This window comes from Mustela nigripes, chromosome 14 (assembly GCF_022355385.1).
Source record: "Mustela nigripes isolate SB6536 chromosome 14, MUSNIG.SB6536, whole genome shotgun sequence".
Taxonomy (NCBI): Eukaryota; Metazoa; Chordata; class Mammalia; order Carnivora; family Mustelidae; genus Mustela; species Mustela nigripes.
Genome location: NC_081570.1, coordinates 41,344,178 through 41,370,620, shown reverse-complemented (window position 1 = coordinate 41,370,620; position 26,443 = coordinate 41,344,178). Strand labels below are relative to the sequence as shown.

General features: G+C 43.2%; 1 protein-coding gene across 1 annotated transcript in view; it reads left to right on the top strand.

The window, feature by feature from the left end:
* Positions 1-26,443, top strand: part of RAB3B (RAB3B, member RAS oncogene family) — a 73,251-nt gene that overhangs the window by 27,425 nt on the left and 19,383 nt on the right. Inside the window, exons 3-4 of the mRNA XM_059374723.1 lie at positions 21,160-21,278; positions 24,736-24,860. Coding sequence (XP_059230706.1) covers positions 21,160-21,278; positions 24,736-24,860 — 244 coding nt within the window. The remainder of the gene's footprint in view (positions 1-21,159; positions 21,279-24,735; positions 24,861-26,443) is intronic.

Genomic DNA, 26,443 nt, shown 5'->3' with positions numbered 1-26,443 from the left:
ACGGGGCTGGTGTGAGCTGCCAGTGGCACTGGCTGATGGCCATCTGTACTCAGTGCCTTTTAAAAAAATATATATATGTTTATGTTTTAAGTAATCTCTGTCCCCGGTGTGGGGGTCAAATTCATGACCTGGAGATCAAGAGTCACATGCTCCATCAACTGAGCCAGTGAGGCACCCCTGTTCTCAGTTCTTTTATGAACCCATTTCATCCTTACAAAACCCTGTGAGCTAGGTACTGTTATTGTCCCTATTTTACAGATGAGTAAACTGAAGTGCAGAGGAAGTTAGGTTGCTTACTTCAGTTCACATAGGTAGCAAGTGGCAGAGTCCACATTTGAATTGAGGTCTGTCTTCAAAACCCCTTTATGTCTTATGCCCTGTTCCCCTCCCTTCCTTGTTATATCTTCACATGGGTAAGGGCTTGGGTGCTTAGAAAATATTCAATAGACGGTGACAATGTTGCTAAGAGCAACTATATATTGTACAAATGCTCTCCATGCATTTTTCAAAAAATTATTACAACCATAATGCACAGAACAAATGAGAAAACTAAGACTCAAAAGTTAAGGAACTTGACCAAATCTTACTAAGATTGGTAAATGGCACAGCTGGGATTCAAAATTAGGGTCATCTGCTGCCAGAGCCTCTATTCTTTTTTTTTTTTTTTAAGTTTTATTTATTTGAGAGAGAGAGCGTGTGCATGAGCGAGTGGGAGGAGGGACAGAGGGAGAGAATCTCTAAGCAGACTCTCTGCTAAGCATGGAGCCCGACTCAGGGCTCCATCTGGGTTTGATCTCACGACCCCTGAGATCCCATGAGATCATGACCTGTGCTGAAACCAAGGGTCAGATGCTTAACTGACTGCGTCACCCAGGTGCCTCCAGATGGCCCGTATCATTTTCATAGCCAGCTCCCTCCGTCTTCCCACTGCCCTGTGATACCGCAAGGAGTTCACGGGTGGTAGGGAGACAATATCATTGCTGAAATTTGGAGCCTCGAAACAAACACCCAGAAAGCATGGGTTATGTGTTGTAAACTATCTCCTCTTAGCTTTCCAGCTGCCCTCCTTCTGCTCCCTCTCTCCACCCTCCTGCAACTCCACAGGTGATTCTAATGGGCATCCAAAGTTGTGCCACAAGGATATATAGGTATGTAAGTACGTGACTTGGAACTTAGCATAGTAGTGTGTGTAAGGAGCTGCTGCACGACCTGGTGGAGCGAAAGGAAGGGTGGGGCTGGCTTAGTTTGGCTGTGGTAGAAGCAGAATGAAAACACAGCACCAGCAATGTAAAAAATAATGATGTCTCTGAACCTGTTTCCTCAGCTGTAAAACAGGAATAGTATTAGTGGCTATTTTTCAGTAGTGCAGTAAAGATTAAATGAGACAATATAAGGAAAGGACCTAACATGGTGCCTGTAACATATTTGGTGCTCAATAAACTTGCCCAAAGCCATGTGGTGAGTGTAGAGCTGGGGTAAGTTCATGAGTGTTCTGGTGCGCCACATTATTATTATTATTTTTTAAGATTTTATTTATTTATTTGACAGACAGAGATCACTGGTAGGCAGAGAGGCAAGCAGAGAGAGAAGAGAAGCAGGCTCCCCGCCGAGCAGAGAGCCCGATGCGGGGCTTGATGCCAGGACCCCGGGATCATGACCCGAGCCGAAGGCAGAGGCTCTAACCCACTGAGCCACCCAGGCGCCCCTGGTGCGCCACATTATTGTGACTGATCTTGGTTACTGCTGTTTCAAAGACTGTGAGGTGTGGGGTTTGCAGGGTGGAGTCCATCAGCAGAGAAATTAGATATAAGTCGTGGTGGAACTCTTACTCCCAGTTTCAGTGAGCGATAGAGTAGCAGGGCTCTGCTTCTAAAGGTGCCCAGTTGCCTTCGAAGCGTTTAAAGCTTCTCCCAGCTTGCATGGGTCCTGCCTGATGGGTTGCTGAGGGCAGGGGTAGGAGGAGGGGAGGCCATGCTATTGAGGCTTTATAATTCCTTCCTTCTACGGCCTCCCCTTTCCCCCGCACCGTTGCCCCACACCCTGGGTTGCCAGGGGACAACTGGAAACTCTTATCCTGTCTGTACTCCCGTGCTTCTGCCCTTCCTCTGTGAAGTCTGTCAGCTCTGTGCTAATGACGCATGGGCTCTGAGCTCAGGCCTCGGGGTGGAGGTGGACAAGAGGGCAAAAGGAGGGGAGGTGAAGGCCAAGGTAATATCTATACTCCTTCTCTTTTTGAGCCTCTGCCTCAACACTGAGGGTCCTCCTTTTTTTCCTCAGTTCTTGTCCTAGTCATCTAGGTTTTCATGCGAACTATCAGTTCTCCCAAATTTCCCTCCTTGGTTCTGCTCCATAAACATTTATCTAGGGTTAACTGCGAGCCTCCCTTCTGCCACTTTCCTACCTCGGTTCCTTTTACTTCCCCCCTTAGACCGTAGCAGCAACCTGAGTGGCTCCCTCTGCCCTAGTCTTGCTCGCTCCATATGCTATCCGATTCCGGTCACTCCACTGCTTAAAACCCAGAAAGGGCTATCTACTGATACCCAATAAATTCCTTTTCCTGGCACTCCGGGCCCTTTTTTGCCTTCCCAGATCCATCTTCAGTTACTCACCCTTCAGGCAGTCAGTCCATACTCCACCCATATGTTCTCCAAATGCTCAGTCCAAACACAGGATGCAGTTTAAAAAACCAACCAACCAACCAACCAAACAAACAAACAAACTCTATCTTTCAGAATAGTTTTAGGGGCGCTTGGGTAGCTCAGTTGGTTAAGCATCTGTCTTTGGTTCAGGTCATAATCTCAGGGGCCTGGGATAGAGCTTCTTGGCTGACTCCCTGCTTAGTGGGAAGTCTTGCTTCTCCCTGTGCTCCTCTCCCTGCTTATGCTCCCTCCCTCTCTCTCTTTCTCTCTCAAATAAATAAATAAAATCCTATCTATAAAAAAAGAATAGTTTTAGACTGACAGAAAAATTACAAATATAACACAGAGTTCTCATTTACCCCATGCCTAGTTTCCCCTACTATTACTATCTTACATTAATATGGTACCTTTTTTCTTTTTTTTTTTTTTTAAGATTTTATTTATTTATTTGACAGGCAGAGAGGAGGAAGCAGGGGCTCAATCCCAGAACCCTGAGATCATGACCTGAGCTGAAGGCAGAGGCTTAACCCACTGAGCCACCCAGGCGCCCCTGGTACATTTTTTCTAATTACAACCAATATTGATACTTTGTTATTAACCAAAGTCCAGAGTTTATTCATATTTCCTTAGTTTTTACCTAATACCCCTTCCAGGATCCCATCTAAGGTATCAGACTGCATTTTTTTTTTAAAAGATCTTATTTATTTATTTGACAGAGAGAGATCACAAGTAGGCAGAGAGGCAGGCAGAGAGAGAGAGAGGAGGAAGCAGGCTCCCTGCTGAGCAGAGAGCCGGACACGGGACTCGATCCCAGGACCCTGAGATCATGACCCGAGCCAAAGGCAGCGGCTTAACCCACTGAGCCACCCAGGCGCCCTATCAGACTGCATTTAATTGTAATGCCTGCTTTCGGCATCACAAGCACTAGGCATTAGGCTCAACTGTGAGCATTGGGATGTACCTTATGTGTCTTGCTTTCCCTTTCCCTAGGGATTACCCTCCCCTTTCTCCCCTTCTCATCCCTTAACCCCCCTTTACCACCAGCAAACTTCCATTTGACCTTAAAGGCTCAGTTCAAATAGAACCTCCTCTCAAAAACCTTCCCTGACCCACCTCACCTCTAGCCTGGGTTAAGGACCCAGCCTTTACTTCCTACACTTACCAGCTGTACTGCAATGGTTTGGTACTTGATTTTCCTCCCAGACCACAAGTTCCATGAGGGTAGGGTCAGGTCTGATTCATGTCTACACTTCTGTTGCCCAGCAGGGCCTCGCAAAGAGTAAGCATTCAAGAGAGCTTGGCAAAATGGAAGTCAGTGCTCAGGCCGTGCGTGGCTTTATACTTCTCCAAGTCAAGGCCCGCCGTTCTTCCTGTACCTGGCATGTCTGACCCTTCTTTTGGCCCTGTATTAAGTTTTGCTTCCTCCAGCAACCTCCTCTGGTCAGTTCTGCCCCTCTGTGGCTGGGAGATCAGAAGCTCCTCTTCGGTTGGCCCCTCTGTAGAATAGCCAAACTGCTTTTTCACGGGCTTTCCTCTAGGAGACATGTGGACACCAGTCCAGTTAGATCATTGGATACATCAGTGATCTCATTTGATCCTGAGAGGAGGTCTTGTAATCCTCATTGGACACATGAGGACACTGCGGCCCGGAGAGGTGGAGTGTGTGTACTTTTCCAGAGGTCACACAGCTGGCAAATGGCTTCAGTGAGACAGGAACCCAGGCGTTCATGACCCACCTTTAAACCTGGGCTCTTCTCACTGGATCACAGTGTTTCTACATATAAAAAAATGAGATCTATCTGAAGCAACAATTTAGTGCTGTTTTGGAGCCATCCCAGGATATCCCTGGCTCCTCCACAGGCACTGTTTTAAAGGAGTACTCCAGGGGTGCCTGGGTGGCTCAGTTGTTAGGCCTCTGCCTTCAGCTTAGGTCATGATCCCAGGATCCTGGGATCGAGTCCCACATTGAGCTCCCTGCTCGGTGGGGAGCCTGCTTCTCCCTCTCCCACTCCCACTCTTGTTCTCTGTCTCTCTGTCAAATAAATAAATAAAATCTTAAAAAATAAAAAATAAAAAAATAAAGAGGACTCCAGGCTGAACCCTTCAGTTTCCTCACTAGGACTTAGGGAGGAAGAGATAAGGGAGTTAAGAAAGAAGAGAAAGAGTGAATAGAGGAAATCAGAGGTGATGCTAAGGTTGGACATGGTGTCCAGGCTCCTAGGAGGTGTCATTTTGTGAGGGGAGAAAAATGTTCTCTCAGGATGCTGTGCTCCCCCACCACTGTGTTGCTGTGTCAACTGATTGAGCCTGAAGGCTGGCCTGGAAATTTACCACCAGTGGAGGCATAATTAGCCTTTTAATTTCCTTTCAGCGGAAGTTTGCTCAGGTAGTTACCAGCCCTGTTTTCTTGGGCTCCTCCCTCTTCCCACTTTCCCACACCTTCAGCTCTCGGGGAATCTGCCTGCTCTGAATGTGGCACCAGGGGAGGAACAGCAGATAATTGAGGGCAAACTGTAAATTGAATGAACATGACTAATGTTTATACAGAGCTTTACAGCTGTGCAAGCATTGTCACAACACTTATTTTATCCTCCCATGAATGCAGGGAAAAGGATATTACTATCAGCCCCATTTTGCAGCTAACAGATCAACTCAGAAAGTCAGATAACTGGTCTAAGGTTACACGTCAGGAAGTGACAGAGTTGGAATTTGATCTCAGGAAATTTGACCCCCAAATCCATCCTTTTACTGCTGCCCCTCACAGTACCCACTCACTAAATGCTTATGATGTTTAAGTGACAAATAAGTGCTGAAGGTACACTTAAATTAGGGGGATGATGAGAATGAGGATTTTAAGAGGCTTCTTGGAGGAGGTGATCCCACCTGTGAGATGGGAATAGAATTGAATACCAATACATGGAATTTTAAAAAGTATTTATTTTTTTTTGGTCTTGTTTCCAAAGGGATTTATTTATTTTTTTAAAAAAAGATTTTATTTATTTATTTGACAGAGAGTGACACAGCCAGAGAGGGAACACAGCAGGGGGAGTAGGAGAGGGAGAAGCAGGTTTCCCACTGAGCAGGGAGCTCCATGTAGGGCTTGATCCCAGGACCCTGGGATCGTGACCCAAGCCAAAGGCAGGTGCCCAAGGACTGAGGCACCCAGGCGCCCCTCCAAAGGGATTTATAGTGGTAAAGAAAGGTGAGACAGAGTGAAGAACTTCATCTTTCTTTTCTAGGTTGGTTCTGACTCTAGCCTGATTTTTTCCCCTCAGGTGTGCTACTCCAAATAACCTCCCAGCAGTTCAGTCAATCCTAAAAAGTAAAAACCAGGCCAAATGAAAAACAAAACGGGAAGAGCTTGTGGCCTCGTGGATAAGACAACTTGGCAATTCAGACAGTATTCATTAAGGGAGGGTAGAATGGAGGTTAGGAAGGCTGTGGGGTCAGACTTCCTGTTTCAGAACTTTATCAGCTGCATGACCTTAGGCAAGTTTTTAACCTCTGAGTCTCCATTATTTCATCTGTTGAAGGGGGATGATAATGGAACCTCTCTCAGAAAGAGGTAATAACGAATGAGCACACTGCCTAGCACACTCTAAGTCTCAGCAAATGGCAGCCAGTCACTACTTCTGCCTGTGGGTTATTGGGGGGAAAATGTGAATCAGAGAAGTGGAAACTGAATTCTGAATGGTAAGTAGGGACTGGGTCAGCAGGGTAGGGGATCAGGTTGTTCTAGGCAGAGGGAACAGCATGAAAAAAACAGAGACTTTGAAGAGCACAATATTTGGGACCTGGAGAGTAGCTCAGGGTGGTTAGAAGCTGGGTAGAAAGAATGGGAGGAGTGGCATGAGCTTACGGCAGTCAAACTATTAAGTTAGAAAACCAGGGATAAATTTAGCATCCTAGCATTCTGGAAGGCATCGGGGTTAAACTAGCTTCAGCATTTACTAACTTGGACAAGTAGTTAACCTCTCTGTGCCTCTCATAGAGCTGGTTGTGAAGATTGTGAAGTATAATGCATGAAAAACACTTGTCACAGTGCCTGACAGTTGGTAATACTCGATTTATCTTAATAATTATTATTATTACTATTTATCATGACTCCTTAGAACTAGAAGAGGCCCTCAAAATTACCTAGTCTGATATCCCTATTTTAAAGATGGAAAACCCTTATTGTCAGATGAACAGATAAAGATTCCACACACAATGGAATATTATTCCACCATCAAAAAGAATGAAATCTTACCATTTGTGACAGTGTGGGTGGAACTAGAGTGTATTATGTTAAGTGAAATAAGTCAGAGAAAGACAAAGACCATATGATTTCACTCATATGTGGAATTTAAGAAACAAAACATATGAACACAGGGGAAGGGAAGGAAAAATAAAAGAAGATAAAAAGAGAGAGGGAGGCAAGCTGTAAGAGATTCTTGACTGTAGGAAACAAACTGGAGAGGAGGTGGGTGGGGGATGGGGTAACTAGGTGATGGGCATTCAGGAGGGTGCTTGAGGGAAGGAGCACTGGGTGTTGTATGCAACTGATGAACCACTAAATTCTATCCCTAAAACTAATAGTACAGTATATATTAACTAAATTGATTTAAATAAAAATTTTTTTGAAAAGATAGAAAACCCAAGGCCCAGTGTGGGGCATATTTATAACTCCACAAAGCAAGTTAGTGGTAGAATTAAATCATGCCCAGGCCTCCTGACTCCCAGCCTGCACCATGTGGCTCCCTTACTATCATCAGGTTGCCTCTGACAGATTCCCTCTCCCTCTTCTGATGATTGTCTCCCATCCCTTGTAAATACATTCCAAGGCATTTGCTTTGTATTTATCCTATTTTTAGAACACTCTGGCACCTGTATGCAAATGATCCTCAGGGGCCTTGTCTGCTATGGTGACTTGGGCCAACTCCCCAAAGAAATCAGCCATGAAACCAAAGAGAAAGCACAGCCCGGGGCAGGGGGGAGGTCCCAGACTGTGTTTCTAGTGAAGTCCTAGAAGTCCTGGGGAGTTTATCCTCATCTCTCAGCTGCCATCTCTATTTTAACTCTTTGTGTCTCTGTTTGGAAATGAGTTCATGAGTAGGTCTCTGGCCAGGCTCCAAGCTGAGTTTTTGGGATTTGAATGTCATGTCAGAAGGTGCTGTGGAACCCAGGCATGTGGGTATTCACATCAGGTTTTAGCTGTGGTGCTGGCTCAGGTTCTGGAGAAATTATCCTTCCTTTCAGGAAAGTGGAAGTACTATAGGGGATTGGAGGGAGGAAGACAACTTTATGACAACCCCATGGTTCTACCCAATTCAAAGAGAATTGGTTCTCAGGAGGTGATGAGGGGTCAGAGCAAGGCCTCAAACACTTCTCTCAAAAGGGCAATTTCCCTGGCCCTTGGCATACGCAACAGTGTCCTCATCCCCATGGGCCTCACCGTTTAGCACTTTCTGAAGTCTTGCAGGTGATAGGCCCTATGTTGGACACCACAAAAACCCCTCAGGAGTTCCCTGTTCTCTCCAGGACAATGTCCAAGCCCCTGGCCTGGCATTCAAGACCTTGATGATCTAGCTAGCTCCAGCCTTACGTTCAACTTCACCCCCCCATCAGTATTTTAAGTACTATTTTTCAGAGAATCTAAAATGCTATCAATTATAATTTATATTCTTATTTCACAGATGCTAAAATTTGGGAAAAAGATGGACATCTTAGAATCCTTCTGCGTATTTTATACTTCAGTGAAAATGGAACTGCCTGTATTTTCCCCAGACACCATGCTGTTTCAGGCTTTATTATTATTTTTTTCCTTTTTAACTGTTTCTTATGGAAAATTTCAAACACACACTCAAGTAGGGATACTAAATATAACGTCACCTCCATAATACAGCTGCAACAATTATCAACTTATAGTTTATCCTCCATGTTTTCCCCATATTTTGTTCTTCTGGGACTGTTAGAATGAATAGCAACTGCCAATACTTACTATGGGCTTAATTTTTCTTAATTGTATATGCTCATTAAAAAAAAATACTTTAAGATTACAAACAAGCATAAAGAAGAAAACATTTTTGATGTTTTGGTTGGTTTCTTTCCAGTTTCTTTTCCATGAGTTTTTAACATAATTGCAGTCATACTGTACATTCAATTTTATATTCTGCTTTAAAAAAATATATATAACATTATAGGGGCGCCTCGGTGGCTCAATCATTAAGTGTATGCCTTCAGCTCCAGTCATGATCCTGTGATCTTGGGATGCAGCCCCGCATTGCATTGGGCTCTCTGCTTGGTGGTAGGCCTGCTTCTTCCCTCTCCCACTCCCCCTTCTTGTGTTCCTTCTCTCATACTCTCTCTCTCTCTGTCAAATAAACAAATGAATAAATAAATAAGTAAATAAAATCAATCTTAAAAAAAGTAACATTATAGCATAAGTATAGCTAACATTAGAAAATCTTTATGAATATGTTCTTAATGACTTCATTGTACATTATAGGGAGGGTGTACCAAATTCGCTCATTAATTCATGCATTCAACTGTATCTGTTGCACTTACATGTGTTGGGTACTCTAAATCATGGTAAAAGAATAAGCCACAGTCTATGGCCTCTAAGCTAAACTTGACTGTTCTCTGTTATTTGAATGTTTAACTACTTTTCAGTTTGGAGCTGTTATGACTCATGTTACAGTGATCAGTGATCATTCTGTGTATAAAACTTTTCCTGGGTTTCAGATTATTTCCTTTAAATAGATTTTCAATAGTGAAATTCCTATTTCACTCTATCTTTGCCAGCATGGAATATTATGTTATTTAATTTTAGCTAATTCAATAGGTTAAAAAAATGTTACCTCGTCATTTCAAATTGCATTTTTCTGATTACTTATTGAGCAATCATTTCTATATTTATTAACCATTTGTTTTCCACAAATTGTTTGACAAGATTCCTATTTTTATCTCTGACAATTTCTCAGTACAGGTCTGACTCTCATATCCTTTTACTTGCTGTGACCTGGGAATGTATTAAGTATAATCTTGTTCCAAGCTTCTTTTTTTCCCTGCTAGCCCTCTTCCTACCTCACTTCTTCCCCCACCTCTTCCTGTCTTGAAGGGGAGTTGGGTGAGTCACCTATAAGATACAGGAAGTGAAAAATTAAGTGATTTCCCCAGAGAGACTTCTCAGAATGCTCTTAATGGTGCTGATGTCAATTTGGAGGCAAAAAGGGTGAGGAGGAAATGGGTTGGCAAGTCTGATGCTAAATTTGTCCATGCCAAAGCACTCTGGTTTTATGGATGATGGTTCATTCAGTGTTCATTCATCTTTAAAATACCTGCTACGTGCCCAGGCCTGTGCTGGGTACTGATAAGGGCTTATTAGTTAGAGAAGACACAAATGAAATAGGTCATAATTAATAGTCAACTATGTACATTTCAAAGGCATTCAGACTAAGTGGAGAGGTTCAGCAGATAATTGGAAATTTCCATCTGAAACTTGGAAGTGAGGGGCCCGGGGGAGGGTAAAGAGCCAATGTAGAATACAGAGCAGGAGTAGGGGGAGATAAAGTTAACATACTGGTGAAGCAAGGTTTCATAGATGCAGTGGAAAGGAGGGGTTTCAAGACTAGGAATGTGTGTCTGGAGATGTCATCTTTGTTAATTAGGGCAACAGAGAGATCACATTATCTGCCCTTCTCTCCTTCATTCATTTCTTTGTTCATTTAGTATTTTTGAATACCTGCCAGGTGCCAGGCCCTGCTTTAGATATTGCTGAAGGTACAGAAATGAAAGACATAGCCCCTAAACCACAGTCTAAATGAGGAGATACAGATGGGAGTGGAAGCAAATCCTTGATACAAGTGCTGTGATGTATTCATTCAGAAAATATTTATTGAATACCCAAGACATGTTAGATATATTGAGGGACAATGAAAGGAAGTCCTGTGACCTTTAGTTTACCTGCCTGAAGTAAAATGTCATGCCTATATCTTGATGGAAAGCAATAGTTATATCCTTGAGAGATTTTGAGTTTTCAGTTTTTGAGGGTTTTGTGTAAGAGACCAATGCCAAAAATAAGAATCCAGGGCACTTGTTTCTCTGGGCCTTGGCTTCTGTAAAATGAGGGAGTTGACCCTATATGTATCTATCATGGGATTTGTCACATCTGAGATACCTTTCCCATTAGACTGAGAATTCCCAGAGCAGGGATTACATGGAACTTTTTCACTGGCACAGTGTGGGCTCAATAAATAGTTGTGGAATTGATTATTCTTGGAAGGGAAGCTTCTGCTCTAATATTATGCACTCTGCTGTCACTAAAATAAAGTCCCATGTACATTCTGTGGAAGCTCAGAAGGAATGATGACAAATTTCGATGCTGGATCCTAAAGAACTTTCTGGAGTAGATGTCCTTTGACCTGGACCTCAAAGGTTAGATAGGATTACAGCAGGCAGGGAAGTGCTGTATAATCCCCAGTCCTGGATTCCAGTGACCTCTTTCCTGCTCTTCACCATCAAGGCTCCATCACTTACCACCTATATGCCCTTAGACTTTAATTTTCTCACCTGTAAACCAGTAGTGATAATAATTATGGTATGCTGGAAAGAACATCCTGTGGAGTCCAAATAGATTTGAATCCCAGACCAGCCAAGTAGCTGTATGACCTTGGGAAGACCTCTAGGTCTCAGTTTCCCTACCTGCAAAATAAAGGAATCAGACAGGATGAGCTAAGATTGATTTCTTTTGGCTCTAAAAAGTCTGCATCCAGGGCACCTGGGTGGCTCAGTGGGTTAAGCCGCTGCCTTCGGCTCAGGTCATGATCTCAGGGTCCTGGGATCGAGTCCCACATCGGGCTCTCTGCTCGGCAGGGAGCCTGCTTCCCTCTCTCTCTCTCTCTCTGCCTACCTCTCCATCTACTTGTGATTTCTCTCTGTCAAATAAATAAATAAAATCTTTAAAAAAAAAAAGTCTGCATCCAGGGTTATTGTTAGTATCCAGTGAGATGATGCAACAAAATGTTTATAAACTGTAGGTGCTCCGCAGTGTGGTTTATACTGCTGAGGACAGATGGTTATAACACCAAGGTAGCTCCAAGAGATCATTTTTTCCATTCCTTAGTCCTTTGCTTCTCCCAGGCACCACCGAACCTCCCCGAAAAGCCCTCTATCTCTGATTTCCTACCATTCCCATGGGACATAATGCCTTAGCTCTCTGCTGCTGCAAAATACAGAGAACTTGGGGCATGGCAGCTATGGGTAAGAGGGTGGGGTGTGGGGAGAACCAGTCCAGAAGCTCTCCTTACCTGCCTTCGTAGTGTTCATTATTTCTAATTCCCAGCATGGCTCAGAGATAGTGAATTGAAGAGGGAGGAGGGAAGAGTCTGGCCGGGGAAGAAGGTATGCAGCAGGGTGGTATCCAGGGATGGAGGCTCCAGAAATAACCTCTTATTAGTTGTGTGACATTCCAAGTTCTGTCACTGCTCTGGGCCTCTCCCTTTGTCTATAACATGGAAAGGGACCAGTAAGAGGAGGTGGTTTGTACGATCTCACAGACCTTTTCTAATCAGTATTGAAGTTACTAAGTGAGTTTTCCCTATCCAGCTCATGCTCACCCCTTGAGTTTCATTCAGCATTCTTATTAAGAGCCTACTGTGTGTCAGGTGCTATAGTCAAGGGTCTGGTATTTAGCTAAATATAAAATTGGGTCTTAAGATGTTCATAATCTGAAAAAGGAGACAGATAAATAAACCAGTAACTATATTAAATGTGACGTGTTCAGGGATGTAATACCAAAGCATCAAAGAGTGGAGAGGGAAGTTATTTTGTCAGGGGAGAGAGGGTCAGGGAGAGCTTGAGAGAGGATGTGACCTTTGAATGAGTTTGTAAATTATAAAAGAGAAGGGGATTCCAGGCAAACATCTGCAAATCTGCAAAAGCCCACACGTAGTTAGGCAAAACTGGAACTCATGGGTCAAATGGAGCTAAGAGAGGGAAGGAACTGGAGGGGAAGCCTGAGCTAGTTCCTTGAAGGGTCTGTGTGTTCTACTGGGAATTTTGGACCCTGTGGTGTGGGCTGTGGGAGGCCAGAGAAGGGATTTAGGTCAAGAGGGAAATAATGAGATTTGGATTTTAGAAAAGACCCATCTGACATTCAGTGTGCTATATTGAAAATGTTGCAGACACCCAATAAATTCATCCTTCCCACAAGTATTTATTGGAAACCTCCCCCACCTTATGTGCTAGTGTTGTGCCAGGCACCGAGACACAATAGTAAGCAGAACCAGACATCCTGTTCTTGTGGCACTTGCAGTTTGGCAGAAGAAACAGACTTTAATCCAATAATTACACAAATAAATACAAAATTACAGTGGGGATGAGTGCCACAAAGGAGAAGTACACGGTGCCAGCACAGCATGTAATTGGAGCATTTGACTTTGCCAGGATGGTCAGGGGAGCTTCTCTGCTGAGCTGAGCTGCGCTTCAAAGGAAGAGTATTGCCTCAAGAAAAGGCACAGGAAGGCTCTATGGGAACAGGCCCTCAGGCCTCAGAATTCCATCCAATGCGTGTTTACCTTCTGCAGCAGATTTGAAGCCAGTATGTGTTGTAGTATCCTTTGATCGTCAGGACCTGGCCAACACTGCCACAGCCAGTGAAGATTTGAAAGAAAAGAAAGGCAGAGGAGGGAAACCTATTAGGCACTTTAGATATTGGATGATAGCAGTGCTAGTACATCTTCCTTCCTGTGGTTGTCTTTCCATGATACAGTTTCAAGTTCCCATCACTGTTCTGGTCCTTCAGCTAATTGTCCAAGTCCCTGTGACAGGTGGTTTAAAACTGAACTGTAGCCTTGTGTAAAGAGCCGTAGTCCCTTGGAGCCAAAAGACCTGGTTTTACTTAAGCCCCTTTCCATCATTTACTGTCTTTTGCCTCCACAAGCTTTAGTTGCCTCCGTTGTGGAAAGGGGATTTGGTTCTTCCTCTCATAGGATTTCTTTGGGAATTAACTGAGATAATAAGAACAAACTTTATAACCTCTAAGAGCTAAGCAAACATAGGATTTAAATATTTGGAAGGCTGCCACGGGAGTGAAAAATTAGATTTATTCTTTGTGTCTCCAGAGAACAGAATTAAATCAATGGATAAAAATTACCACATACAGAGTTCAGCTCAACAGAAGGAAGAAATGTTCTAATAAACAGAACTGTCCATCAGTGGAATGGCTGCCTTTTAAGGTGGTGGGCATCCAGCATTAGAAACACTCAATACAAGTATGCTGTAGAATGAATTCCTATTTTGAGCAAGAGGGTAAATTGAAAACTCTTAAGGTTTTCTTTTAGCTTTAGAATTCAACAATCTGGTAGTCAAGACAAGTGGAGGAGCTGAGAAAGGGAAGATATGGTGGAGAGTAGCATGAACAGAAATATGGAGCAGAAATGAGTGTGGCACGTGTGGGCGACCATGAGGAAACTCTAGAGAGAAATGAAGGGTCTGTGTTGGATTGGTGAGTCAGTGGAAGATAAAGAAGATAACTAATATTGATTGAGCACCTGAGTGGCAGACACATGTGATTGTATTTAAGCTCTGTGGATACAGCCTTACCCTCTGGTGGAGGGGAGATCATTTGCCCCAGGAAGCCTTAGAGGACCTCCTATCTGGGGGGATGGTATGCTGCAGAGTGTGTTGGGTCCTATCTTAGGGGGCATAAAGGGATCAAGAATATTCTGGTTGGGCTGTAGGTTGTATTGAAGATGCACAGGCTGTGGTCAAAAGACAGAATTTGAATCCTGACTCTATCTAAGTAGCAGTTTACTTAACCTCAGTGACCCTCAGCTAATTTATATATAAAATGGAGACTCAAACTTATCCTGCTTTAGGCTGCTGCAACAGATAAGAGAAACGATGGGAAATGATGGGCATCCTGGGAAGAGAATGGGCTTTGGAATCAGACAGACCCCAGGTCTGACTCTGTCTGCTATGAACTGGTTGCAGGATCTTAGGCAAGTCATTTAACTTTTTCTCATCTGTAAATAGAGATAAGAGTTTGTCAAGGCTGTTTGGTGATTAAATAAAATAGGAAAGGTGCTTAGCATGGTGCCTGGGATATAACAATGTTCAACTAGCAGTTTTATTTTATTACTGTAAATAATGAGAGCCTGTATATAAAGCATTTATCAAAATGTCTGGCACATGGTAGGTGTTCAGTTGATGTTAACTTCTTTCCCCCTTGCCTGTGTGTCTGTCTGCCATGTGCGGCTGGGCAGTGGCTTGCTCACCCTGGTGTCCACTCTCTGGCATAATGCTTGGCCCACAGAAAGAGCTCAATGAATGCCTGTTTCATAGAAGTGAATTGATTGCTTTTGATGACATGGTCTTTTTCCTCAAGTAGCCAGTGAGTCATGCCTCTTTCTCCTCCTTCCTGTCTCCTCTTTGGTTCTATTTCTGACTCTCATCAGTAGGAGGGGAATCAATGTTTGTCAAAGTGATTTTTAAAAATAAAAGAGAGAGGGAGGTTCAGGAGCAATTCTCTGGGCTACTTTCCATTGAGCACAGGATAGTGAGAGCTGGATTGTTGTTGTTCCAACCTTGTGTTTCTTCAAGTGAGATAACCATAACAACAATATCAACAGTAGTAGCAGGAGCTACTATGGGCTTTACTAAACACCTACTGTGTGCCTGGCCTTCTGCCAGGCACTACAAATACATTATCTGTAGTCCTCACACAAGCACTTCAAGGGTGGTATTATTATCACCACTTTACAAATGAGAAAACTGGGGCTTAGAAGAGTTAAGTAATAATGAAAATGATATGTACTCTCATATTTGAGTAGCAGTTATGAGCTAGACATTTTAAAAAATCTTCTGTAATTGCAAACAGCCTACAAGGGAGGCATCATTATATCTAGTCTAGGTGTGAGGAAGCTGAGTCTCAGAGAGATTAAAAAAAAAAAAAAGCAACAAGCTTTCCAAAATCACACAACTGATGAATGCAGAGTTGAGAGTCAGACCAAACCCTTCTCAACTTTTATGCTCATCCAATCCCTTTCTATCAGACCATTTGCTACTCCCCGAGGGAAGACTCTGGCTGGAGGCAGCCCTGGGCAGGTTTGAATGAGTGGGAAGTGACACATTTCATGAAGCTCATCTACTCCAGCTGGGCAGACCCTGGGAAGCTGGCCCTGTTCCTGGGGCTAACTCTGCAAGTGCAGAAATAACAATTCTGATTCTTTTATGGCACTTACTATCTACTAGGAAACATTCCCAGCATTTTAAATATAATAACTTTCTTAATCTTCATAATAAGTAGATACCACTTTTATTCCCACTTTATAGATGGAGAGAATACCACTCAGAAAGGAAAATTGCCTAAGGAGAGGATTACATTAGAGCATAAATACCAGGGGACAGTGATTTGGGGGGCATTTTAGAGGCTGCCTACCATAGCTGCATAGTAAGTGGTCGAATAGGGATTCACACCCAGGAGTCTAACTTCAGAGACCACACTCAGTCTCAAAACTATGTGGCCTTTGTGTTTAGCGAGTGGTGATTGAATCCCTACTGTATGTACAGCCCTATGCTAGGCACTAGGAGCATGGAGATGGAACTGGTTCCTGTCAAAGAGTTGGCACACAGGGCCAGGCTCTAGTCAAGAGGTGGGGGACTCTCACCTCTCACAGGAAATGCTACAACACAGATGGAGAGAAGAGTTGAGACCTGCTAGCCATGCAGCGGCTCAGAAATCCTGCCTGGGCCTCTATATCACTGATTGGGATGGTTGAATAAACTCTAGACCCTATAGGACAAGATTTGAGGCCTGCCCTGCCGATGGGTGGAAGGAATCTCATCTATGGTGTTGACTCCAAGGAGTTCAGGAAGCTGAAGCAAGGGTATGTGGGGGTGGAGTGGATCAAATACTGTTGGCAGGTTCCAGAGGTACACACACAACTTATGCATAGATATGGCAAGCTGATGATTTCTCTCAGCAGTGCCTAAAATTTCCAGGGTTACGTGTTCACTCAATCATCCATCTTTTTACTCATTCATTAATTAATTCATCTGCATACTCAGTTATGAAATGGAGAAAATTATATTTGCTAGAACTCTTAGGGAAAAGTACTGTATGTGGTTAGAATGAATACTCTGATAAGCCACTTGAGAGGAAGAGTAAGATACCCAAGGACCAGGGGTGCCTGGGTGGCTCAGTGGGTTAAGCCTCTGCCTTTGGCTCAGGTCATGATCTCGGGGTCCTGAGATTGAGCCCCACCTGGGACTCCCTGCTCAGCAGGGAGCCTGCTTCTTTCTCTCTCTCTGCCTGCCTCTCTGCCTACTTGTGATCTCTCTCTCTCTCTCTGTGTATGTGTGTCAAATAAGTAAATAAAATATTTTTTTTTAAAAAAGATACCCAAGGACCATGCTCAACAAAAGGAGATCGAGATTTATATGCTCCCCAAGAATGGTGGGAGTAGTAAGTACAGATTCAGTTTTTCTGAGTAAGGTTGTGCAAGTCTGGGCCAGAGCTGAATTGCTGAGAACAGGGAGAGAATAAGCCCTGCCAGAAACATAATTGTTATCTTTAATTTCTCATCTCTTCACCTCTAATCCATCACCATGTCCTATAGCTCACCTCTTAAACACCTCTTGGATCTGTTTCTACTTCATTCTCACTGCTACCCCTCTATTTCAAATGCTTACTGGGACCCATTGGAACCACTGCAAAGATCTTCTAACTAGCATTCCTGCTTTCCATCTCTTCTTCCAGTCCATTCTCTACATCACAGCCAGAGTGATCTTTCTAAATAAAGTTAAGATCTAGTTATGTTAATTCCCTGCCTCAAAATCTTTCATTTTAAAAGATAAAGTCCAGAGGTTCCTGAGTGGTTCAGTTGGTTGAGTGTCTGACTCTTGATCTCAGCTCAGGTCTTGATATTGGGGTCATGAGTTGGAGCCCCATGTTGGCCTCTATGCTGGGCATGGAGCCTAAAAAAAAGGATAAAATCCAAACCCCATAGCACAGCCTTTAAATCTCTTTCTAGTTTTAGCACCTACCCATTTCCCATTTCCTATCATTCCTTTATTTCTTTTGGAGTAACTCAATGGCAAAAACTTTTCCTTCACTTCTCTGCTTGGAAAATTCTTCTTTAGAAAGAAATCCATGTTGTCCTCCTACTATTGTCAGATAAGCACATCTTCAGACCAGTGTTTCTGGACTTGGTACAGATTCCATTAGTGGGAGCTACGCTGTCTGCCACATTTATGATTCTCCTCCTGGGCATATTAAAAGATTGCATTTTCTTGGATGTGGGTGTATGACTTGCTTTGGCTAGTGAAATGGGAGAAGTGGAAGAAGTTTTAAGAGCCAGCACATGACTCACACTTTTTCCCTCTGGTAGCTGCTCTGTTGGTCTTTATCTTGGAATAGGAAGACAAAAAGCAGAGCACCCAGCTCTTAATGGATATGTAGTAATAGTAAAAAATAAAACCTTGTTTAAGCTTCTGAGATTTAGGCATTGCTTTGTTACTGAGTAACTCAGTATATCCTAACAGATACACTATCTCTACTTTGACATCTTCTATAATTACTCAAAATCACCATGTTTCTACCTTACCTGATTTGTGTGACATGTTTTCTTTATACTGATTATCTGGAACTCAAGACATATTGCCACATACTTCTTATTATCAGTCTATCAGTGTATGTCTTAGCTACCTCTGCTCTTTTACTGAGGCTCTTTGAGGGCAGGCATAGTGCTTGTTCCATTTTTAGATCACACAAAGTATGGTTCATGGCTATGAATTACATATTCATAGTATAAATTCATAATATAATTGTAATGAGTGTAGGAGTCATATAGACTTATTTTGTGTTTTTTTTTGTTGTTGTTGTTTTAAATTTATTTATTTATTTCTTTTTAGTATTCCAGAATTCATTGTTTATACACCACACCCAGTGCTCCATGCAATACATGCCCTCGATAATATCCACCACCAGGCTCACCCATCCCCCACCCCTCTCCCCTCCAAAACCCTCCTTCTCAGAGTCCACAGTCTCTCATGGTTCGTCTCTTCCTCCAATTTCCCTCAACTCCCTTTGCCTCTCCATCTCCCTATGTCCTCCATGTTATTTGTTATGCTCCACAAATAAGTGAAACCATATGATAATTGACTTTCTCTGCTTGACTTATTTCACTCAGCATAATCTCTTGCAGTCCCCTCCATGTTGCTACAAAAGTTGGGTATTCATCCTTTCTGATGGAGGCATAATACTTCATAGTGTATATGGACCACATCTTCCTTATCCATTTGTCCATTGAAGGGCATCTTGGTTCTTCCCACAGTTTGGCGACTCTGGCCATTGCTACTATGAACACTGGGTACAGGTGGCCCTTCTTTCCACTACATCTGTATCTTTGGGGGTAAATACCCAGTAGTGCAATTGCAGGGTCATAGGGAAGCCACATAGACTTATTTTGAATTGCAGTTCTGATAGTGGTGATCTGTCTAAGCCTCAATTTCCTCATCTGGAGTAAAATGGAGTAACCTACAGAGTGTTTCTGAGTATGTGGATAACAGGTGCAACATATGTACAAATAATGACATGGTGTAGTTATTATTGTTCCTTTATTTGTTTTTATTATCATTGTAGATTGTGTTCAGGAAATATTTGTGCATACATCCTTCTTTGATTAAGGTTTAGTGGTATGTGCTTTGGATCTGGAATCAGAAGTCCTGGATTTAAGGCATAGTTTGTGTCACCAACTTTGTGACCTTGGGAAAGTCACATGCCCTGGCTGCATTTTTGTATTCTCAGCTATAAAATATAAATGCTAATAATACCTACATCACAGGGATTTTATAAAATTTAAATAAGCTAATATATGAGGAAATGTTTTATACATGCTCAAGGATCATGCATTCTGAAATTGTAATGAAACAGAGATGATTGGCTGGTCCCTCACATAAGGGCTGTGTGGACGTTTGTGAAGCATCCCAATGTGCTCCAGTGACGTCACACTGTTGGTCTTGTTTTTGCTTGCTTGCTTACACCTCTGTCTTGCCAACTGGGCTGTGATCTGCTTGAGATAAAGAATTGTGTTGGTTATTTTTTAAGCAAAATATTTATTTCTCCTTAAATAAGAGCAACATGTGCTTATTGTAGATAAAATAAAAGTGCATGAAAAAAATTAAAATCCCTGTAATTCTTGACTCTTATACAGAGATAATAACTATTAATCTTTTGATATGCTTTTTTCCACTTTTCTTTTCTACATCTATAGTTAGAAAAGTGATACTATATCACATATACAAGCACTGCTGCATGTCCCAACAAATATTTTTGTACATAGGTCTGATTTTCTAATTTTGTAGCAAAAATTTTGAGGAGGAAAATTTCTGGGTCAAGAGTGCAAATATTGGGGAGCCTTGATGGCTCAGTCATTAGGCATCTGCCTTCATCTCAGGTCATGATCCCGGCATCCTAGGATCAAGTTCCACGTCAGGCTCCTTGCTCAGCGGGGAGCATGCTTCTCCCTCTCCAGCTCCCCCTGCTTGTGTTCCCTCTCTCACTCTCTCTTTCTGTCATAAATGAATAAAATCTTTTTTTTTTAAAGGTGCAAATATTTTTAATGATCTTGATACTTCCAAATTGATTTTCAGAAAGACTCAACCAAGTTTCCATGAGCAAGGTGTGAGGTTGTACATCTCACAATATCCTCATCTATAATGGGGATTATAATTTAAAATAGTTCAAATCTGGGGTACCTGGTGGTTCATTTGTTAAGTGTCTGTCTTCGGCTCAGGACATGATCCCAGGGTCCTGGGATAGAGCCCCGCATCGGGCTCTCTGCTCCACCAGCCTGTTTCTCCCTCTCCTACTGCTTGCTGCTCCCTCTCTCTGTCAAATGAATGAATGAAATCTTAGGAAAAAATAGTTCAAATCTTTTAATATAATAATTATTCACTGGTCTCTTCTCCTTTGAATTGTTTATTCCTCTTGCCCTTTTTTTCTGTTGAAATTTCAATTATTTTCCCTCCTTCCCTTCCTTCTTTCCTTCCTTTCTTCCTTCCTGTAAACTCTGCCCTCAACATGGGGCTCTAGCTCATGACCCCCTGAGATCAAGAGTTGTCTGCCCTACTGACTGAGCCAACCAGGTGCCCCTCAATTATTTTCTTATTAAATTTTATGAGGTTTTATTTATTTTTTGAAGATTTTTATTTATTTGAGAGAGTGAGAGCATGGCGGGGGGGCGGGGGGAGGAACAGGAGGAGAAGGAAAAGCTGAGCAGAGAGCCCAATGTGGGGCTCAATCCCAGGACTCTGAGATCATCACCTGAGCTGAAGGCAGATGCTTAACTTACTGTGCCACCCAGATGCCCCAATTTTTATGAGGTTTTTAAAAAACATTTTATTCTACCCACCAAGTACAATATAAGACACACAATAGGTGCTCCTTAAATATACCTTGGGTTTTTTTAAATTATTCTGAGGACTTTTTAGGAACAAAAGTAGACTTTCTAGGAGGCTAACTCTTTTTCCTACGCAGGACACCGCTGGACAAGAGCGATACCGGACCATCACCACAGCCTATTACCGTGGGGCCATGGGCTTCATTCTGATGTATGACATTACCAATGAGGAATCCTTCAATGCTGTCCAAGATTGGTATGAGATTCATTCATTCATCTCATTCATTCATTCACCTCACTCATTCATTATTCATCAAACTGTCTAGAAAAATCTAATGTGTGCTAGGCCTTGTGTTATATGCTAGGGAAATCTAGAAGAATCAGACATGGCTCCTGCTTTCAAGGAGCATGTAGATGAGATGAGAGGACAGAGCACCAAGCAAGCAGTGAGAATATCATGATGTGCAGTAATGGAGACACGCACCAGGGTTGTGGGAACCCAGTAGAGGGCTCTGACCCAGCTTGGTTAGCAGGGAAGACATCCTAGAGTTGTTGACTCAGATGCTACATTTTGTAAGATGTAAGACTTTGTAAGACTTAGCCAGGGGGTGAATAGATAAGAACATTTCAGGAAAAGAATGCAGATGTGCAAAGACCAGAGGTAAGTGAGGGGTGGAAGTGGAAGACCAGAGGTCCTGAAGAATTTTGAGTGCTGGGGTAAGGAGTTAGGAGTTTATCTCCTAGCTGATGACATTTGAACAGGGAATTAGCAGGTTCAGATTAATGTTTTGCGAAAATCATTCTGGTCACAGTAGTGAATGAATCCACATATGACTTCCCCATAAAATTTATCCCTAGGCTGGGGGTCAAGAGTACATCCAGTCCAAGTTTATAAAGATTCAGTATACCATGGAAATTAGCTCCAGAGGTACAACCTCTGAGTAATGTACAAATTCCTTCCTGGAGCATAACTCACAGGGAGAAGGGAGCTGAAGGAAAGGATAGGTAAGAGGGAGGGCCAGGAGCCTTGCCCAGTGCAAAGGATGAGGATGGGAGGAGGTGGAACATCTGTGCCATGGATCTTCTTCAGAATCAGAGAGGCTGAACAGGCCAGGCATACAGCAGCAGTGCTGGCCAGGGCTATGCTTACCTCCTGCTCCCCTTAGCATAATAGCTACCCTTTGAGGACTTCCCTTCTCTGACAAAACAGTTGCCATGATCTGTGAAGTACTGTTGGTGTGTTGCAGGCTTGAGCTGAGAGTGGCTTTGCCGATTGTCCGGGGTGCAGTCCACATGTCTGTCATTCACAGTGATCTGTGTTCTCCTTCTCAGCCTAGTGGTCACCTTCCCCTTCCTCCTTTCTCTCTCTTCCTTTCTAACAAGTACCCCCTATCTTCTTTTTCTCCTTTCCTTCCTTTCTTTCCTCTTTACTCCTTTTTTCTCTTCCCTTTTCCTTTCCCCCCTTTTTATTCCCTCTCCTCTCTTCAGTCATGATCTGTCTCCCCTTCTCCGTCTTTCCCCCCATCTCCTATCATGGATGAGCTCTTTCTTTAAGTGTCTCCACGCTGCTCATTCCCTGTTGGTCTTGACCTTCTTCCCGTTCACCGTCAGTCCCTGTTCCTTCTGTCTCAGGAACACAGTGATTTTAACACCTGGTGACGATTTCTCCAAGAATAACCTGAGTTGCTAATCTGGGAGCTGGGAGTGAATGGGGGTGGGAGGAGGGAGGAAGAGGACAGGAAGAGTAGTTTGGGGAGACATGGAGACTTGGCTCCAGTTATCTGCCTTGAGGCCGAAGATTGAGTGTCTCTTTCTCCCAAGCTCTGGCCTTTCAGTTTTGCTCCTAGCAACGTGGCCCGAGACTAGCCGTCTAAGCTCCAGTGCTCAGCACAGAATCTGGTGCTTTGTCAGCCCACAACAAATGTGGCTGAGTGAATTCTGTACCTTGAAGGAATGGCTTCTCACCCTTAAAGAAAGAGAAGATTAGTGAGGGATCAGCTTTAGGAGCAGAGTCATTAATAGGTCCATGTTGCAGTTAGGCTTGAGTTAGAGTGACAGGGCCACATTTAAGATCTGCTTTGGGATTAACCATTAGCTGGCTTATCCGTTCATCAGACACTTGCTGACACCTTCTCTGCTCTGTGCTGAGGACTGGCACTCCAGAGATGAATGAGACTATCCTCACCTTCAAGGAGGGACTTATAAATCCAGCCAAATGTAACAGGTGCCATGGTAAAGGTACAGGGGACCAAAAGGAGAAGTAATCATTTCTATTTGATAGGGTAATTAGAGAGAGTCCTATCCCCACAAATAGATGTATCCACAATACAAGGTTCCTATTTTATTCATTATATTAAAATTTTGTTTCTCATTATATAAGTAGCAAATGCTCATTTTCAAAATTTTGAAAAATACAGAAAAATGTTTTGTAAAGATTTTATTTATTTAAGAGAGAGAGAGAGCAAGCAAACAGGGAGGGGGAGGAGCAGTGGGAGAGAGACAAGCAGACTCTGCACTGAGCTGGAGTCTGACTCTAGGCTCAATCCCATGACCCGAGATCATGACCTGATCCAAAATCTAGAGTCGGTTGCCTAACCAACTGAGCGACCCAGGCGCCCCTACAGAAAAGTTTTTTGTTGTTGTTGTTTTAAACATTTTATTTATTTGACAGAGAGAGACACACAGTGAGAGAGGGAACACAAGCAGGGGGAGTGGGAGAGGGAGAAGCAGGCTTCCCGCTAAGCAGGGAGCCCAACTTGGGGCTTGATCCTCGGACCCTGGGATCATGACCTGAGCTGAAGGCAGATGCTTAATGACTGAGACACCCAGGAGCCCCCAGAAAAGCATTTTTTAAAAGTTTCATAACCATTCTATGTGAAGGAAATCACTGCTGACGTTTTGGTTTCCACAAAGAATCACCATCTGAGGCCTCAGTGAATGTTTGTAAGTCACAGGGGATCAGGGAGAGGCTAGCTGGGCCTGAGAAAGCCTGGGAAGTCTTCCCCCAAGGAATTATGAGACTAGCCCTGGGCCCTGGGGGATGAGTTAGTGTGGGGAAGGGACTCCCAGTATAGGTAAAGGCACAAGCCATGGAAGAGCATTTCGGGATAGTGAGAAGTAGGAGGAAGTGGGATGAAGCTAGAGAGACAGGATGTGAATGGTCAACACCTGAGGGTTCTAGACTTCATCACACAGCTAGTCAGGGGGCCATCGGAGAGTCCTTTTCAGAAAGGACTTATCGTGGTCAGTCAGATGTTTCAGGGATGGCTGGGGGGCTCAGTCGGTTAAGCTTTTGCCTTCGACTCAGGTTATGATCCCAGGGTCTTGAGATCAAGTCCCACATTAGGCTCCTTGCTCAGTGGGAAGCCTGCTTCTCCCTCTGCCACTCCCCCTGCTTATGCTCTCTCTCTTTCTATCTCTGATAAATAAATAAATAAAATCTTTTTTAAAAATTAAAAAGATAGGTGTTTCAAAAAGAGCTCTCTGTCCATTGAGGAGAGGGATGGACAGATGTATTAGAGGAAGGCTTCTAGGATCTGGGTTGAGGTTTGCAGGCAGAGCTGGGGCAGGTGTCCATCTGTCCTCAGCTGAGTTCATTGATACAACTTGGGTGTAGCTAGCCCCAGAAGGGAAACCACGTCTTTGAGTTTTGCAGGGTCCTTGCTAGCATAACAGAATGTCATTAACACTGTCCTCTCTCTGTCTCTTTTTAGGGCTACTCAGATCAAGACCTACTCCTGGGACAATGCACAGGTTATCCTGGTTGGGAACAAGTGTGACATGGAGGAAGAGAGGGTTGTTCCCACTGAGAAGGGCCGGCTCCTTGCCGAGCAGCTTGGTATGGGCACAACATGTGTGTATGTGTGCATGTTTACATGGGAATGTAACATGAAGGGTGTGTTGTGATTGTGAATTATGTGCATGTGTGCTCTGTGTATATTGTTTTATGTTTGTGCAATGTGCATGTAAGCTTTGTGCTAGTGAGTTTTAGGTAATTTGTTATTTATGATGTGTATATTTTATTACATTGAATTACTAAGTAAAAGTTAAATTTTTAAAAAAACATTTTATTTATTTATTTGACAGACAGAGAAATCACAAGTAGCAGAGCAGTAGGCAGGGAGAGAGGAGGAAGCAGGCTCCCGGCTGAGCAGAGAGCCCGATGCGGGGCTCCATCCCAGGACCCTGGGATCATGACCTAAGCCAAAAGCAGAGGCTTAACCCACTGAGCCACCCAGGCACCCCAAAATTTAAATTTATGAACTCTTTTATTCACCAGTTCTTTCCACAAAGGCTCTGAGGTGTCTTATAAAAATCATCATAATACATCAATAAAGAAATAAGAAAATTGGAGTAAAGGGAAAACAAAGGTCAGAGAAAAAAAGAGGAAGCCAGGGGTGAGATAAATATGTATGTTTTAAGTTCCCTGACATGCGTGAGAGTTGGGCCAAAATGTTCGCTTTGAGCTTCCTACCAGCCATCAAGGCAAGAAACATAATCAAGTACACAGTCTTGAGATGGTCTTTAAAATAAAAACAAACCCATTTTCCTGAGAAGCACTTCTTTTCATTGGCAGCTGTAGAGCAGGCTTTATGCTGGATGTGACCATGTCCTTAATATCAAACGTCCTTATAATAATCACAACATTACGTCTTAGAATTCCTCTCAATGTAAACTGAGGTTTCTTTACCAAAACATAATTCACAACAAAAATAATTGTATGAAAGGATGAAACCGTGTGGTTTAAGCGCACAGCTCATGATGCGCTAGCATTTTCCAAGGTTCAAGCACCTTTATCTCTGTGCTTCCCTGAGACCCAGGTGTCTCAGATGTGTCTTGGTGGCCTGACAGCAGAATTCCTACCAATACTTGCTTCAAAGAGCAGCGCCCTGCCTTGCCTTGCCAGAGAGAGAAAGAGACCGCACAAGCAGGGAGAACAGCCAGCAGGGGGAGAAGCTGGCTCCCCACTTAGGAAGGAGCCCGATACGGAACTCGATCTCAGGTCTGTGGGATCATGACCTAAGCCCAAGGCAAATGTTTAGCCGATGGAGCCACCCAGGCTTCCCTGTTTTGTTTCATTTTGTTTTCTTTTTTTTCTATGTTGGGGTTCAGTGTAGGGTCACCTCGGAGAAAACTTCCCCTGAAAGAAAGGCTCTATTGCTTAACTTTTAGCTAGTCTCCCTAAATATGTCTTATAACTTAGGTCTTGTAAATGTTGAGGAGTAGGGAGTTTAAAATTGTTTTCTCTGATGGTCTCTGATGTATAGATACTTAGGCTTGTAGGTGGGCAAACTGTATAATATACAAATGTGAGTTGTGTGCGGTATTTGTATCACACGTATTATGAGTACATGCGTGGGAGAGTGTCTTATACTTCTTTCTTCCCTCCCCTGCTCCCCAGGGTGGCCTGAAATAGAAATC